The following is a 19,342-nucleotide window of genomic DNA, read 5'->3' as shown; positions in this document are numbered from 1 at the left end:
ATTCTCAGCCAATCTGGAATTCAGCCAATCTTTAATGTTCAAAAGAAGGAAGAGAGAAAATGAAAGGAGAAATGCAATAAACATTTTCCCTTGCTATCTCATTCGAGACATTAAAGAATTTTCTTAAACAACATCTTATAATTTCACTTTTTTATATATGATCAGTAATCTCGTCTTTCGTGACGTCATTGTTTTATCGATCTACCTAAAATCCGGTGAATGACGCAACCTCGATTCACTCGGCGCGCGCGGGAAGTTCTTCTCCCTTGGACACGAGAGGGGTTGCATTAGGGGGTAAAATATTCGTGCGCTTGCGCCGCAGGTCGGTCGACGCGCCAACTGCGCCAACCCCTGTCCGTTGGAGGGTATTAAGGCTCACGAGGATCGAATCGAGCGCTCAGAATAGACGAATCCCACCCGTCTCTCACCTGCGTTTCAGAAAGGTGAGTTCGCATACATACACATATTTCTGTGCGTGAGTTTCCGCCGAAGAAAAAGAACGGGTAAAACAAATACATATGTGTCGCGGATTTCGTTACATTTTGGGGGCACGTGTTAAACAGGAATACTTTCGACATCCCTTCGCTCGAGGGTTGGTTACGTTCGTCGCGGCCAGTGTAATCGTCGAGGTCGATTTATCCGCTCGAGTTTAGCAGAATTCTAGAAGCCCTACTAATTGTTGTAAGTCCAGGGCAAATAAAACAGGCGTTTAAGATGCGTCTTTAAATTCTTCGCATGTGTTCTTCGGATATGTCACGCTGGAAAAATTTCGAAATTTACGGTTTAAATTCTTACCTGTGAATTTTCTGTCAAGATGGTATTGGTCTCGGACTTGCTTAATGATTATCGAGCTAATTGTTTTATAATATTGATAAATTCGTGAATTCATGGCGAACGATGAAAGGTGTACCCGATGACCTTTGCGTTTGACCTTTCCTACAATTTATCGGCCGGGTCTTTCATCGCGGCGCTGGTCGCGACTGTGGAATGTATATATATATACATATATATTTTCTTCCTTTAAAAACAAGAGTGCGATAAAGTCTATCGAGTAAACGAGAACTAAATGTACTGTCCGCGCATGCGAGATATTTAATATTTCGTTACATAACACTATTGTATTGTACAAATCTCATTTTATTACATGCAGCATTCGCGCACATTTTCGTTAATATAAAGTATAAAAAGTACTTTCTAATTTAGAAATTAATGATAATATCTTGCTATCACAAACAGAGAATGCGATCTGAACATAAAATTCTTTTTATAAGAGATAATTTCATTCCTATTAAAAGCAATAATGTTATATCAATAACATTCTATAAGATTACATTTTAAATCGAATTCTTAGATAAATACTTTTTTTTTGCACTGTTTATCTCTTTTGGAATGATTGTGCTGTTGTATACGTGTTGAACTTTTTTACACATATCTTCTGTCGAAGTATCATTAAAAACCGCATATCTTTTTAAAAATTATTTTAAGAAAAAAGTCAAGTGGCGTGAGATTTGGCAATTGAGAAGGCCAATAAGCTCTCGCATTACGGTGATTAATCCCATAATTAGGGAATTTCGTTTAGCATTTCAAACGATGATAACATTACGTATATATTAAACAACGATATCACTTTAGAAATGTGATCGACAATAAAGAAAGAAGCATTCATTTTATTAAAATATTCAAATTAATAAAAATTATTGTGTGCAGGAGAATTTAAAATAATTATTTGTGTTTTTTCGAACTTGGGAAAATAAATTGTAAATTTTTATTTTTTATATAATTTTTTTATTATTTCTTCTCTCTAAAACATGCAGCGACATAACGCTAGCATTCTTCAAGTCTTATCACGCATCCATGTTCAAGTCATGCTTAGTAAATGTTTCGCTTAATCGCTCAGATTTGCATAAAATTGTTCGAAGGAGAAGAATAATGAAAAGACAGGAACATCATTCCTCGGTTACATCATTCCTGTATTGACAATGCAAGTTATTACATGCATTTTTATTGACAAATGCAGTTTTCTGAGACATTTTACGAATGCGTTAATGGATCAAAATTACGTGTAAAATGTTCGTTTCCTGCTTATTTTAATAAAAATATATTTTGTGGAATATAACAGTTTTATGAAAATTGAGAATTATGGTTTTATTAAATTATATTAATTCTTTGTCGACATGTGTGTGTGTGTGTGTGTATATATATATAGTCAAATTTCGTTGCATAACAAGAATCTTGCTTATCGGATATCTCCGTAAAAAGAATTTTGGAATTTCCATGAAATGAGTTTATATTATTGCAAAATTGATAACAAATTTATTACAGATTAATTATCAATTTGCAAATTCGTCGTCGTGATCTCAAAAATATGTCGAAATATATATGTCGTTTTTCAATCTTACCTGCGTCATTGTTCACATTTATTTATTATTGTATTATTTTCTTGGATGAATTTTTATTTTACACTGCATCATATGCACAGCGATATAGATTATCCTTATTGTTAGTCAGTCGATTGGTATTGCATTTTGCCATACGGATTATCGAAAGTTTCGAAGATAATACTCTTTATCGCTCCGAAACAGCTCTTGCATTCGTTTTCGATATTGAATACCGACGGCCTTTCGGGTCTCGTCATATCTGCACAGAAAAGATGTCGCAAAAATGTATGCATTTAATATAATCTACGCTTCTTAGAATTTTACTAACCAACTGTCTGTTTCCTGTTCTTTCAAGCTGCCTATACAATGGGTGTGGAAAAGGAAAAGGTACGTTATTATGCATTTGACAATGAACGCGATTCATTTGTCGCAGGCATAATTAAAATTTAAAATATTTGCACATGGTGATATAAGTATGCAACTAAATGCAGTAAAATTAAGAGACTCCATATTTTTTTTATAACAACGATAGAAAATATTAAACAATTTACAGAGTAAATTAAAGAGCGCGAATAAAGATTTAGTGCGATGACATTTCAACTCGGTATTTTAAGAGCTTGAGAAATTAAATTTAGAATCGAAAGGATCAAATTGAATTTTCTCAAGAAAGTAAATTAATATTACACTAAACTTGCTTAAATGCAACCTTGCACTTCCTACGCCTCCGTCGCTCGTGTACGTCACAAGATTGATATAATTAAACATTTTGCTCTCTAGTCGAACGATGATATTCAGGAACAGGCGACGACGCCAACGGCACTGGCCCCAGCCCCAAAGGTAATTCTTTCTCCGATGTTAATTCTCGAGTATAATCATGTATTTGCGCGATGAATTGAATAAACAATATAGAAAAAAATTTGATATAATTTCAAAATATGAAATTATAGATTTTTATAATTTTAAGATATTATAAAAAATATTTTTAAATATTGTCGAATTTTATTTAATAAATTATTAGGCTGACAAAATAATAATGACTCTATTTTTTTTAATTGTAAAACAAGATCTCTACTTTTTAATTTATATACACATTGTTTTCGTATATAAAAAATACGACCATGCTCGAGAATTAAAAATAAATTAACGAAAGAGAACTATTATAATAGTTATCTCTCGTTTATTTATTTTTACATCTTTTAATTCTATATATACAAGTATACATTCTTTTCTCTTCTCTTTCTTTTCTCATTTTATAAAGTTATACGGTATAACCTTTGGACGCTTATCTACCTTGTAAACCGTCCAAACGCGATAACGGGTTTTTCTTATTTGCTTGTGAAATTACTTACAAAATAATTAATCTTAACTCTTTTTTCATATCTTTCTTCTTTTTTTTTGTGCATTCAGTCCTCGATTACCGATAAGGATTGGGTAAGTACCAACTAATAATACCGTATTCATCGACACGCTTCGACGAGAGAGCGAATTATTTATTATCGTGCGTATGTATTGCGCAGGGAAAAATGTGCACGCGTAACGCACTGTTGTTGATGTCTCGCCAAAGTCATTGACTCGCGAATTATCGCGAGGTCTCGTCCCATTAGTGGAATGCTGTCAGATGTGTCAGTAAGCGCGCGCGAGATACCCCTTATGTCTGAGTACACATTGACAGATATTTCAGATGCATATAAACATTCTTTGTCGCGGGAGGCGAGACACGAAATAAAATATTCGACGATAAGATAAGTATCTGGCGAATATAATGCACCACTATACTAAATTATCAATTACATGTGTCGACGGCAAATACATATAATATTGAAATAATTATTATGTATTCTCAACCGCTGAAAGCAGAATGAAACACGATTCAAAGTTCATGATAGATAACGTTCTATCGCAGCAATGTGTTGAAATTTCAGTGATTAGAGAAAGGGAGGAGAAGGAGGAAAAAGAGAGGGAAATACCATTGAGATATCTTTTGGGGCAACTTGCCAGTGTCAAGTTTTACTATTATTATTGACTGATACAACAGTAAAATTATATAACATGTAATATTGTAACAGTTTAATAAGTAGAAGAATATAGATTATGCAAGTGAAATTAAACAGAACCTTATTTTGCGACAATGAACTGTATCTTGATTGCGCTGCTTAAACGGTGAGATGTTTAATTTTTTAAAAGATAAATTGACGTTTTATAGCGTAATATATCTGCTTTAACAGTGAAATATTGTAGAACGCAATATTTTGATGACTCCTACTGATAGGAACGACGAACATATGCGTTTGTATCACCGGTATTTACATGCAAATTAGATCGCGACCATATTGTCAATTCTAGTTACCATATTGCGATAATTGATAATAATTAGCTTAATAGCGAGCCCTATTTGTTTATAGGAACTTATTCGTATCGATATTAATTATTCTTATAATTCTTTATTAATAATTATTATTATTAAACGCTAGAAAGAAATGAGAATTTCTTGGAGGAATTTTTTAAAATTAATTTTCTCATAATTTTTTTTATACACAAAATTTATCTGATATCGATTCTCACGGATTTACTAAACAAAACGCCAGTATTTAATCTTTTTATATTTAACTATGAAAAATATAATTTTTTCGAATATTTAAAAAATGACGCTCAAACATTACACAATTATTTAAAAATGTTATTCCACAATATATACATAATCTTCATAATATCTTACAAGATTAATATATGTCGCAATAACCTCTATATATACATATTTATTTTAAAATTAAATTATGACATCTTAATTAATTAATTAGCCTTTTTAGCTTTTATTCATAGTCGGTAAATATTTACAATACATACACAGTTTAGATAACGAGATAAAGCATTGCTCTTCAATAATCTCAAGTCAAGTGAATATTATTTCTCTATCTCTTGATCGAACGGTATCTCTGAAAAATACACCGGCTCAATCGTTGACAAGCTCGTAAACTTTAATAATGTTCGTCGTGTTTTCGACGCATTAAAAAATTAACATATTTTATCTCAAATGATTTTATTTACAAACGTTTTCGCGTTTAACTTTTTGAATGGCGTTATTATGCTGAACGAGCGTACCGTGTCGAAAGGCAAAACGAAGTGACTCAAAAGTCGACCAAATGCGTCGAGACGAAGTCGCGGAGAAGCGGGTGCGCTTCAATACGGCTTAATTGTAAAATTGACGCGTAACCGACGTGACTGGCTGTCATTAACGGGCTGCGTCCGGTATCGTGTGTCCACAGGTCGTTAGAAGTGCACTCGTAAGAAAAGATGAGCATAAGATGCAAAGATTGCAAGTGTCACTAATGTGCTTCCCGTCTTCTTTTTCTTCTAAAATGAAAGAAAACGCTCGCATAGTGTTTGCTTATTGTTAGAATCGTAGAATCGTCATTATTCCAAAGAGCTGAAACAAGGATACTTGTTGCGAGATGAATATTTCCGGAATGGTACCATGAATATGTTGTCCCCTACAATAAGCGAGAATAATCACGATAGAAACATATGAGGAAATTGTTAGAAAAAAATATATTTTAATATTCGAAATATTCGAATAATAAATATGCATCTCTGTCTCTTGTCACGCGATATTCGTATTGATTTGTCCGCCCACAAAACACTCCTTTTTCTCGTAATATGAGTACATACAACTACGATTATCGGTCTCGATATCCTTGCCTATCTCGCGAATCGACGCGCAGTTGGTTCGCGGTTGGTTCGCGGTTTTTCAAACGTCTCCCCCTTTGTCTCTTCGACGCACAAAACATCATTCAAATTTAGCTGCAGTCAAAACTAATTAATTTTTATAGAATCACCGTTAAATTTCTATTTTTCGGATTCTTTATCGAGAACTGTCGCTCTCGCCACTACTTTCGCCGATTCGCAAGAACGCCGACGACTTTCGCATCTCGAGCTCACGCACCTCGGGCGAATCTGGTATATATATTTTTTTTAGTGGAGCGGTTCCCCTCCCCGCGATGTCGAAGGGGTGCGTGGGACGGTGAAAGGTTTTACGTTCGTTGTGTTAGGATCCAGCCGGCGGGATTCGTCCAATCGCGGTGCCGTTGCATCAGTCCAGAAGGGAGAGGGGGCACCTTGGAGAGCGGGGTCTTTTGAAAATCGGGCTTTGAATAAGCCATCGCACAAATATCGACGGCAGTTGAGCGCGTTCGTGACCGTGACACGCAGGTCTCGTCTCGTTAAGGTCATTATTTCGAGATTCTCGCTTGTGAATTTTCGGAGTCGTTGCCGCCGTTTCCGGCGTAAGCTTGCTATAAATTCTCGAGGAGAAAGTATTTTGTAGAAAAAAAAGCGATCTTGGCGACTCCCGAAAGAGATAGAGGTCGAGAAAAATAGAGTGTGGACTATTGGCGCGGACTATTTGCTTCGAGCATGCAACTCAAGGTAAAATCCTCGAATTAGAGAAGACACATTTTGCCTTTTTACGTCTCTAAATGCACGTATATATACACAGCGCCAAAATAAACGGAGAAATTTTAATGACCGAGTCTGCTGATTAAAAAATTACAGAACCGAGTAATCCTCGAATTTTTCGGTGCTGATTCGCGCGAAAAACTTATTTTCTTATTACTATTGTCTCTATATAAAAACAACTAATGCTCAAGCATTTTTATTCGAGAAAAATTGATTACACATTTACTTGAGAAGAAATATTATAAAGTGCGGTAGAACCGTTTCGAGTAATAAGATTTGTTTTTGTATATAATATAAAAACAAATCATAAATATACTTGTTGTAAGGTTCAAGGTTCCTTTAAAGGTTAATCTTGGAAACGAACGAGTGGCGAAACCAGACAAGAATATGTGCTTTAAATATTCGGCAGAACCGAAATAAAATTTGCGAGAAGGTGACTCTGGATATATTTTCGAATCATAGCTGTCGTTGATCGTAATAAAATTTTACAGTCGCTTTTTATTCTCAAGTTTGAAAGTTAACCATATAAATATTTGAAAATATATTGATTATGTTTAAAAATATATGAAAAATATATTTGAGAAAAAAAATGAAAAATATTCTAGATCTGTAATTTATGTACATATATACATGACTGAAATAATATTTGGTACAGTGTTGAGGTATTGTACATCAAAGTCAACGAATCTCCTAAGTAAATCAATCGTATGATTTTGACTCATCAATTTTACCGAACACTCTATTTATATTATTAACAATGTGTCTTTCTTATGCATTTTATGTGAGCTATGATGTTTAGTAGTAATAGACAATATATAACAATAATATTTGTATTTGTTGATTATAATTGTCATTCTTTCTGTAAATCTCTGCCACAAATTATGACAAATGAGTGACTTAGAAGTATCGCTTAAGATAAAAATTCTGACTTTAACCAAACATTTAATACATTCTTGCTTTCTCCGTTACATTCGTTTAGATTACAATCTAATATAATAGAAATTACACAAATCTTTATTTCACATAAATTTCAATCGCTATTTGTTTAGGCTTCATAAATGCTTTCGCAAAACCAATATTCTCACATCCAAAAATATCAATTTGATTTTAATTTCAGCAAAAAAAAATTTAATTAACAATTAACTTTTAAACAGAAATAAAAATCAGACTGCAAATAAAATCGTGCGAAACATTATGACGGGAAATGTTTTGTACTCTTCGTTGTAAAGTGAATTATAAAAAAAACGCAACATATTTATTTCTCTTTATGATTTATTATTTTAATATTTATGACACATTTTCAGACTTTCTATTTTGCAGATCAATATATTTTTTTACTTTATTAAATTATGTTGAGTATCAAAATAACAGGTAATATGTATTATATTAAATAGCTTTACACGCTTTATACAAAGAGATTTTTAATATATTAATAGTGTAACTTACAAAGTTATAAAATATTTTCTTTATAATTATATAGCATTTTGCAAAAAAAAAAAAAAAAAAACATTAAACAATCTCTATATCGTAAATTTGAGATGTTTAGAGTCGCCACGTTGTGAAAAGGCGGCTTCTCCGTGTTACGCGACGATTGGCTACGATTCGATAATGGTCAAAAACAGAGGAAGTATCTCGTCAGTGCTCCTTGAACGCCAATGTACGAGCTACGATATCTCCAGCTCGAAAGGTCCAATGAGATCTGTCATACTTGGTTTACGCATGGGATATCGGGAGCGATACGCGTAAAATTCTGATAAAAAGTTGTTTGACAAAAATAGAATTCGATCTCGTTGGTCGTAATCGAGTTAGTTTGAGACATTGTTATTCATGCGGAATACGGACACACCAACATCAATTGAATCTTTTGTCTACACGCGACACATTTTTTACTCTAAGATATTCATAACACTTGAAAAAGAATGGCTAATGTCACTAAAGAGATTAGCGCCGCATCGTCATCTTCGTGGAATTTTTTTTCATGTCTTTGAAGGAAAAAAATTATGCGACATTATCATAATGCGCAGATGGTCTCATCGTTATTAAATCCTTGCAGTATATTTTACTGATGTAGGCATCGTATCGCGATTGCACAAGAAGTATCCGCGTTACGTTGATACGCGTCTGTTACAAAATCAACTAATCTCCGCGGCACGCGATCTCTGTTTATCCTGCAGAGGAATTTTATTTATTTGAAAGATTTCGCGCTATTTTTTGATCAGAGATAGCGAAGGTCAAATTAAAAAACTGTTAGTTTCATGTTCACCAACGTTTTTTAACTCCGAGTTGAATTGAATTAAAAGTTCGTAAAATATTAAATTTCAAAAATGTCTAAAATATCCATTAAAATTTTAGCTTAAAAAAATTTGTCTCAGTCAGTTGTGCCTCTGTATCAAGTTTATGATATTCAGTTTAATATCGTCATGGAAAAATAGGCACGTACATACACTATTTATACTTTCAGCTTGACTAAGCATATTTTTTGTTTTGACGATAATCGCAAGTGCATGGCCTTGTCTTTTTTCTTTAAAAAAATTATATAAATTAAAATTAAATTTTTAATTATTTTTTTATATTTAATTCAATTGTTTATATTTTTGATAGAAGCATTTAGCAATATTATATATGTGTATACGTATATATATATATATATATATATATATATATATATATATATATATATATATATATATATATATATATATATCATAAGAATTCTTTACTCTATTTTTTACTTATTTATAATCTATCCGTGTATATGTATACATGTGATTTATTCGTTTAAATGTCAAAGAAATAAAAAATTATGTAGCGTTATGCTGAGAATGTAGGTTTTATATCAGTCACTATTCTATAAAGGAGTGGATTAAAAGCATGGATTTAAAATTCAATTAAAGAGATATTATTCAATGTTGACAATTAGATAACCGTGACAAACATGTGGTGACCTTTTATAACTTCTTGAAACTTCTCATAAATAAATACATATTTGAAATTTTTCAAACTGGCCAATCGATATTTTTTTTTTTTTAATAATTACTTTATCATACAATTTATTATTGTGTATTTTATTATTTTTCGTATATTTTTGTGCATAGACTTTAGTAAAAATTAAATCTTAAATATATATCTTGATTTTACGACAACATAAACACATAATGGACTTTGTCCAGTTCGATACGGTTTCTTCAATGTGAAATGATTAAATTTTAAATGCCAACTTTCTTTTATACAGATCGCTCGCTAACATTTCCCCGTGAGGGGGAAGGGGGACATTAGGTCAAATACTTTCTATTGCTTAACGACAGGGCATTAATAAAATTCTTCCATTTCAATAAAGCTTTTCCCACAAGATCTACCCTTATCTTTAAATAGGAATTAATAGTTATTTTAAGAGGAGACAGAAAAAGGATATGGTGTCTTAAGATTTCTTCCATATAAATTTTTGAGATCATTAAAAAGAAGAAAGAGAGAGGGGGAGAGAGAGAAACAGATTGTATTCGAAATATTATTCTCCCACAGAAAATAGATTACATATTAAAGATAATATGTGTAAATTTTTTTTTTATCAACAAGATTGAAATGAGAGAGAAAGAAAGAGAGGAAATACTCGCACCATATGGTCCGCAGGCTTTTCATTCGACCCGGAGATTGCGAGCCCTAAAACCGGAGGGCTGGCGACTCCGATTATGCCTCGCAAAGTCGAGAGGGACAAATTTATGTATTGTAGAAATAATCGCGGACCTTATTACGGAGGCGCGGCTATTTGTTTTTCACAGGGAGCGGCGAAATTAGTGACTCGGCCAAAGTAACCTGGACGACGGGACGGCGTCTCGAAAACGGACAGCATACGTTGCGTGTTGCGTACGCTATTTTTAGCACATTCGAGTTCCCTTCTCGTCGCCGTTGCTGCCGCGCTCTCTCTCTCTCTCTCTTTCTAATCGGGGGGCTCGACCGTCGGCTGTGCCAACCACGGTGCGACGCGCCTTCATTACGGCGAATGCGAGAGGATCTCGTGACTCACGCACACACGTACACACGTGCGAACGAATAGGCCGTTCTTGAGGCGTGATACGTCATGGCGGTGTGGAATTTTGCTACAAAAATGTCCCTTTACTTGTCGCAGCGTGACCATAGTCACGTATATATGTAGTAATAGAGGACGTACGCATACATGCACGCACTCTTAAGGCGTACGCAACGCAACGACATTGGTCAGACGTTGCAACGACTTCGGGAGTCATAGGCGTCGCCTCCGCTAAAAACAGTCACGGGTTATCATCTAAATGCGCTCGACGAACGATAGATTTATTTTATATTGTTAAAAAAACTGAGTGATACTAGACGAAAGATAATGAAAACGATTTAACCTTCGGACAGTCTACTGCGTAACAATCGCACGCACAGCTGACGTTGACTGAATTTTAATCAGCAGCAAAATTTTCTATTTTTTATCACAGAAAAATTTTATAATGAATTTTTTTTTAGTTATATATACATTGTATATATTTATAGTAATTTTTAATATTTTGTTCTCTTAACATTTTTTACTTTTCTCTAGAAAATATGTTTTAATCATCGCGAAAAGATCTAAAAATATAAAAGTAATTTTCCACCGCGTCTCTTATTCCGGATTAGAATTTCAATTTCGCAAAATGAATTCCCGTCAATTTATTTTAATTTGCTTATTTTCTTGCGAGAACGTTATTCTGTCGTTAAACGGAAAACTTCTCATGAATTTTGCAAAAAAAGAGAAGGAAAATTCGAATAATACAACTGAATTAAAAGAGATTGACGGTAGGTAGTTCATTTTTAAAGTGTAATGACTTCAAGATAAATTCCAATCTTTAATGTTCAAAGAAAATTTTCAAAGAAAATCAGAGGCCAATGAAAGATAACGCGGAAACGTGACTTCATGTTTGCAAGGTTTTTACGACCGTGTATTTGCTGACCGTGAACTAAATCGTTTTATCCATGTTGTCTGTTCCTTGCGTGCGATCAATATCGCTCAATCTTCCAGTAATACCACGTGACTTCACCAATTGGCTCTAGGGATTATATACCTTGATTGAATCTACTAGTTAACTTCCTTGAACGAAACCGCGGTACATGCGGGTAGTAATCTATCAATTTTCAACGTTAACCGCGTTTATAATTGCGACATTAAGATACCATTAGAGACTCGAAATTAGACGAAGGACGAATATTATTTATTCGTTATTTATTCCCATAAAAACTTGATTAACTAAATTATGCGAAACCTTCTTCGTTGATTACAATACTTCGTGTATTCTACTTTCCCACATTTTTATGTATCATAAAAATTATTTCATTTTTCAACAAGTCACCGCGATTGTTTCTTTTTTTCTAATATATTTACATTTTTTACATAATATGCAAGTTAATATTCTTAGCGCGAAATATCACATCGGTATAAACTGCGGACTCTCTTTTGCATTGGTAATCTTAATCGTGCCTCTGTATCAAGTTCATGATATTCACCAATTTAATATCGTCATGGAAAAATAGGCACGTACACTAATTTATACTTTCAGTTTGATTAAGCATATTTTTTGTTTTGACGCAAGTGCATGGCCTTGTCTTTTTTCTTTAAAAAATTATATCAATTGAAATCGACTGGATCAGTAAGAATTTTTTACCACTCGTTATAGATTCTCAAATTCAGAGATTTTCTTGTCAATTGTTGAATATTTCTGTTTTTTTTTTCTATTTATTCATTTTAATCTATGTAACAAAAAAAAGAAATAAAGAGAGAGATAATTTTTTAAAAGTATATGTATAATTAAAATATATTAAAATACAAATAGAAAGAATTAAATATGTTTAACTTTTTTTATTTCATATTTGGTCAAATTTTTAAAGGCAATTTCTGATTTTAATGAGATTAGCTAATTCAATGATAGGGATTACTTTCGTTTTAATTTAATTATTTTTTTCTTATTGTGAATGAACGCGTTTCAATACAGCTATCTATTAATTCGTGTGTAATTTTAATCGACAAAACATCGCATCGTTTCTATTTACATTTAATAATGAATGTAAAGCAATGAATCGTTAAGATTAAAATTCACGCTGATGTAAGTGCCCCTTATGTAACATCTCTTTTTTTTCTTGCATTTTCAAGAAACCGTTTTTATTTGCGAAGCATTACCTCAAATGTAATGTATCTCATTATTATTAATTTCTGTCGTGTCATTCAAGATAACACTTCCATTTTAGAATCGGCTGAAGAGAGAAACGTGTGTAACTTACTTATACATCAGCTGATTTTTTTGCGTAGTTCAACAACTCTTCGTATTGCGAAAAAAAAACGTATATTCTCTCTTTTTCTTTAACGAAAAAAGATCGAAATCACGATCGGCGTCACGAGACTCGAAGACGTTACGCAAACTTTGGGCTTCTCATTTGCATCGGCGCATAAAAAGCACGAGATAACACACAAAGTATTTTTCCTTTCTCAGTACGATAGTGTACATTGCGTAGAAACGTTACACCGGTCCACCGCAATATCCAATAATTTTTACATCATAAATATGTGTAGCATCCGCGCGTGAATTAAATATTTCTAGAGCTTGCGAGAGAGGAGAGGTTTGGTCTTGTAGTTATGTATAAATATTACAAGAATCGTATTATCTTATGTAAATAAGAGTTAAAAAAGCTGAACGATAAAATGGAAACTACAATTTACGCAAATGTATTTACTTGGTTCTGCAAAATACTTTCCTTATTGAAATCGGAAGAAACGTACACTCGGGGACCTTTGAGGGATAATAAGGGGAAAGAGGAGTAAAGGCACGACTAAAGAGCGAACACAGATTAGAGATTGTCAATAATGATACTTGTATTTGTTTTTTTTTTTTTTTTTTTTTTTTACTTTTTAGAAGAAGAGTCTAAAGTTCGCGAGAGGCACGATCGACACATAATTTCTTGTAAATTACTATCGCACAAGTGCATAGTACAAGTGGTATATAGACGTTGACGCCGGATGCGCCGGAGATTATTGTCGTATGGCCGCGTACGAAGTGCACTCGGCTATCGGGCCTGCCGACGTCAAAGGAGATTTGCTAAAGATATTGTCGAAAAATGCGCCGATAAATATTTATACGACCTATTCTATGTATATGTAAACACACGTCTGCAAACATTATGATGATGATGCGCTTCATTTCTTATTCTCATCGTTCCATTGTGACCCTGCAATTTTTACGTTTTCCACGCATTAAATATCATCGGCGTGATATTTTTTCGTGCGAGAATAAATCATTTATACTTATAATTTGAGACGCATGTCGGCGAGATGTCTCCCTTCGACGTTATTAATCAAAAGCATAGGGTAAGATGGCCATAGTTTTTTAAAATGCAAAAAACATACTTTTATTTTTGTTATTTTTTAATAGCGTTTGGCATATTATCTTTACTGAAGCTTAAATTACGTAATGTTATCGAAATTAAAAGGAAAATATTTAATAGAAATTTTATATTATCAAAATAGTACAACATAAGCATTGGCCATCTTACTTAACTTTTAAGAAAAAGATGACCATAATATTTATTAAAAAAATAGTGAAAACGAAAAATAAAAATTATACGTCATATAACAATTTACATATCTTTATAATATGTCTAACGTCGATTACGATAGCTTAACTATCATTTATTCGACGTTATAACAGTTTTTAGTAGACCAATGAAAAACTTTGCTTTGATTCACACTATCGTTATTTCGTAACTACTGCAATTATCGATTATCTTTGATAATGACTAAAAAAAGCGCACTGTGTAGCAATTATTGAAAAAATTATGGCCATCATACCCTAGTTTACCCTAATAAAATTGACTAGTGTCTACGTGAATTATGAAAGATTGAGCTAGATAAATAACGACCTACTAAAAATGAATCAATTAAATAATAATAAATGAATTAATTTGATTTAAGTTTGGGAGATTAAATAATTGATTCTACGAACGAAGAATCGTTACTAAACTCCTCTCTTCTTCTCGATTAAACTTCTAGTATCACTTGAACGTTGAACGCAAGTATGAAAGTATTAAAGTTCGTATTAATAAAATAATTGTACATACGCGCTGCTTACGCCTTTGCTTGCTCGGCATACAAAGTCCCCGCGCGTAACTCGAAGTATCAGTTCTCCATGGAAATGGTATCCGTGTTTGTGTACGTGCATGTGCAATGTACACACACACATTCAGCAGAAAAAAAAAACGTCGCGCTACATTGTAGTGCCGTATTAAACGCACACACACACACACACACACACACACACACATATACACATTATATATATACACACACATATACACATCGTACAGAAAGAGATACGCGTTTACATATACCTTCCGGGTGGAAATGCACGCGTATGCGTGACACACGTGCTCGCGGACGTGTGTGTGCGTCGCGGAGTCTCCTAGTATAAGAACGTACGGCGGGGGTACCGACCCAGCAGTCTTTGGCACGTGTTCCGAGACACTGGAGAACGACACTAAAGTCGGCGCCAGGGATAAACGATTTAACGCGATAAATAGAATTTTTTTTCTTTCTCTCTCTATTTTTCGTCTGTCGCGAATACAAAAGTGAAAGTGAAGTGTGTTGCGTATTTTGAACACCAGAAAAGCCATCGACAATGACAGTAAAATCGACCGATTTCGAAGTGCCATACCTGAGAAGAGCGGTACGCATTCGTCTTCTTGCAAATAGTATTGTATTTCAGAAGAAAAAAAAAATCTGGACGAGAGACCAGATAAGATCGAGTTTTATTCTGACAACTTTCTTTTTAGATGCTTTAAAAAAAGATATCTCACGCACACGCGCACATATACACGCTAATTTAAAACGTAACAAAGATACGGGATTATTTTATGGGACGAGATAATGTTCCGCGAGCGAGATCTCGCTAATTGTGCGACAGATGCTCGATCCTCTTCCGATTTGACCCTCGATATCGAGCAAAAATGTATCCTATTACATTTGCACGTTGCATATTCATCACTTCATTAATATACCGCACATCTTATTGGCATTGTCGACATCTGCATTTCATGAAAGGGCAACAACGTGCATTTCGAATAATTGTCTCGAGATCGCTATCACAATGGATAATTCTGTCGAGAATATGTTGCTAAAACTCTTCCATCTCTTTTTTCAAGAATAATCTTAATATTCTATTTTCGAGTGAAAAACGTTTATCGTTAAATATTTTTATGCATAAACATTTAATGCGGATTTATATTTTACATAATTATACGTGAATTTAATGAATAATGTATAATTATATTTAAATGTTATCTTATGTAATATTTTCCTTACGTTATATATGTATATATATATATCGATTATTAATATGTTAATGTTACTTTTGTATTTGATAAAATATTCTCATATCATAATTTTAAAATAGCGATATCGTTTTTTTTTTTTTTTTGTCACAGGGTCTCAACGGCCGATTAGCATTCGCTATCGCGGCGGCTGCTCTCGGCTCATCATTCCAACATGGGTACAACACCGGTGTGGTTAACGCGCCTCAACAGGTACGACATTACAAATTTTCGCATCAACTTAATTGTGAGGTATTTTTACAGTGCCTTACATTACTTATTTGCAATATCAAAGAATTCGAGACCCTGTACATTTATTTCTTAATATAACCGATAGTATTACGATATTTATTATTATATCAGAGTCACGCAGAGTCGTAAAATGATACAACAATAAAATATTTGTAAATCGAACGTTTTGCAAAGTGAAAAGTGACGAAACAATAACGAGAAGAAAAAGCAAAAATAAAAAGATAAATAAAAATAAATATTCCGATATTATTTCAGCTTATCGAGGATTGGATCAGTCAGCTGAAGATGAATCGCACAGGCGTGCCAACGAGGCAGTCGGAAGTGACGATGATCTGGTCAGTGGCGGTATCGATATTCTGCGTCGGCGGGATGATCGGGGGTTCCATGGTAGGCTGGGTGGCGGATCGTTTCGGCAGGAAGGGCGGTTTACTGCTGAACAACATCCTAGTGCTGCTTACCGTGATTTTCGAGGGTAGCGCCAAGGCGGCGAAAAGCTACGAGATGATAATCTTTGGGAGATTCTTGATTGGTATAAATTCTGGACTGAACGCCGGTCTGGCGCCAATGTACCTGGCCGAGATCTCGCCCGTACATTTACGCGGGGCCGTGGGCACGGTTTATCAGTTGGTCATCACCATCTCGATCCTGGTATCGCAGATCCTCGGCCTGGAACAGATCCTCGGTACCACCGAACAATGGCCGTTGCTGCTTTGTCTGACGATCGTACCAGCAATCTTTCAAATGTGCACGCTTCCGCTTTGTCCCGAGAGCCCCAAGTACTTATTACTCAACCGTGGCAAGGACATGGACTCGCAAAGAGGTAGGTGGATGAATAAAAGATTACAAATAGTAAAGATACAGCCTACAAGAATATATGAATAAGATAGTTGAGGCTTTTATCTTGCGCTTTCTTACGAAAATCATTTTTCTCTTTTCTTCTCCCTAGCGCTGTCCTGGTTACGTGGCACGATCGAGGTTCATGACGAGATGGAGGAGATGCGAACAGAGTACGAGTCAGTGAAATTAATACCGAAGGTCACCGTGCGCGAGCTGTTTGTGAATCCGGCGCTTCGTATTCCGCTCTTCATTGCCATCATGGTTATGTTTGCTCAACAACTATCTGGTATCAATGCCGTCATGTTCTTCTCAACGAAGATTTTCACAATGGCACAGCTAGACAAGACCGCCGCGCAGAACGCTACCATGGGAGTCGGCGCGATGAATGTCTTGATGACCATTGTCTCTCTAGTATTGGTAGAGAAGGCAGGTAGAAAAACGTTGCTTCTGGTCGGATTCTCCGGCATGTTCCTAGACACTGCTCTACTCGCCATTTGTCTCGTATTCGCCGTAAGTATCCTTGTTTCTGATTGGAATTACGAAAGGGCACACACATTTACAACATTTGAAAGAGAAAGTTAAAACTGCAAATTTATTTTCGCACTTTTTTTTTTTTTTTTTAGGAAACATCGCGAGCGGCAGCATACTTCTCGATCGTGCTCGTCATCATGTTCGTCGTTTTGTTCGCCACAGGGCCGGGAAGCATTCCATGGTTCTTGGTATCCGAGTTGTTTAGTCAATCTGCCCGTCCGCCCGCCACCTCCATTGCCATTGCCGTAAACTGGACCGCGAACTTCATCGTCAGTATCGGGTTCTTACCGCTACAGGAAGTGTTAGGCGCTTATGTGTTCATCATTTTCGCTGCACTACAATTGTTCTTCGCACTCTTTATATACAAAAAGGTGCCGGAAACGAAGAACAAGACGATGGAGGAGATCAGCAGCATGTTTAGGCAAATATCGTACCAGTGAAGAGAATACTATTCTAAAGGAAAATGAGAGAAAAATGGCTTCTGAAAGAAATTTATATTATATGAGATTGAACGGCGAGTGCGTTCTCTATCTATCTTTATTGAGGAACTCAGCGGCTCGGCAAAAGTGGCATAGTTTTATTCTATATATGGTCTATCAAAGCGCTTCCAACACTCTGTCCAACGCGCTGAAAGTTCAACGGTGAACGTTTATCGTATACATAATTGCTTGTTACGTAAGAAATAGAAACGTAATCCGTGCAATAGTGCCAATTATTGGAAGAAATTGAAAATTTTTAACTTTTTTTTTACTAATTAACTATTTAATTTCTTTTTATTCCTAGCTATTTGATTTGGGAACTCCATTGTGCAAGAGCTTTAAATACGAGTGAAATATCTCAAAAGCAGATCACGCGCGCGCAAGGTCTTTCACAAGTGTGTCTGGTTTATAAGTTATAAACTTATAATCTTAGTTCCTATATATTATATATATATTGCAACCAGCGAAGAAAAGTTATAGTAAAAATAGCGAGCAATCGAGATGGCGCAAGACCAGCACAAAGAGCACGATTCTTTCACCAAGTCTTTTCGATTTTTGATTTGTTTCTTACATTAGAAACAATGATATAATATACGCCATGATACGAAGAATTACAACTCTAGTCACGAAAAGACCTCTAGATCGAGTGTAAACATATAAAGTTGAAAGAATTTTACGTGCTGGCTGACTGTACTATTATTTTTGAAAATATCGTCCGAGATTCATTTCACATCGACAGATTTATGTATCGCTTTGCTAGACAAATTTTTTTATACGAAAGATAGCACGAAATAATATATCATGTTTTAACAATATCATAATAACGAGTACAATTGGGATATTTTTTTAATAGAATACCGGTTTTATAATAGCGCGTGAGAAAAGCTTGTGTTCCTACTATCGAATAATTGCATTACGTTACTATAGAGAAAATTTAAATAATCGTTGTTGGAAAAAATAGAAAGAATTAACATCGATTCACATTATACAACAATAGGATGACATGACAAAATATAGTTAAGTATAAATGTATTCGTTTTTCTGCATTCTTACAGACAAATAAAT

General features: G+C 34.4%; 1 protein-coding gene across 3 annotated transcripts in view; it reads left to right on the top strand.

Annotated features, from left to right (window-relative positions):
- Positions 1–343: 343 nt before the first annotated feature.
- LOC140671278 (solute carrier family 2, facilitated glucose transporter member 1-like) overlaps positions 344–19,342 on the top strand; it is a 20,123-nt gene continuing 1,124 nt past the window's right edge. The window contains exons 1-8 of one of the 3 annotated variants that reach the window (XM_072902530.1): positions 344–443; positions 2,734–2,765; positions 3,156–3,215; positions 3,786–3,809; positions 16,293–16,391; positions 16,686–17,250; positions 17,377–17,777; positions 17,891–19,342. The exon at positions 17,891–19,342 is cut by the window's right edge and continues 1,124 nt beyond it. In XM_072902530.1, coding sequence (XP_072758631.1) covers positions 2,745–2,765; positions 3,156–3,215; positions 3,786–3,809; positions 16,293–16,391; positions 16,686–17,250; positions 17,377–17,777; positions 17,891–18,238 — 1,518 coding nt within the window. In that variant the 5' untranslated portion in view covers positions 344–443; positions 2,734–2,744 and the 3' untranslated portion in view covers positions 18,239–19,342. Of the gene's footprint in view, positions 444–2,733; positions 2,766–3,155; positions 3,216–3,785; positions 3,810–6,540; positions 6,801–15,302; positions 15,536–16,292; positions 16,392–16,685; positions 17,251–17,376; positions 17,778–17,890 lie in introns of those variants that run through there. The other 2 variants (XM_072902534.1, XM_072902533.1) reach the window with 2 other exon arrangements.

The sequence above is a fragment of the Anoplolepis gracilipes genome, chromosome 11 (assembly GCF_047496725.1).
Source record: "Anoplolepis gracilipes chromosome 11, ASM4749672v1, whole genome shotgun sequence".
NCBI lineage: Eukaryota > Metazoa > Arthropoda > Insecta > Hymenoptera > Formicidae > Anoplolepis > Anoplolepis gracilipes.
The sequence above is the reverse complement of the archived record's forward strand: the minus strand, read 5'-3'. Positions and strand labels throughout refer to the sequence as shown.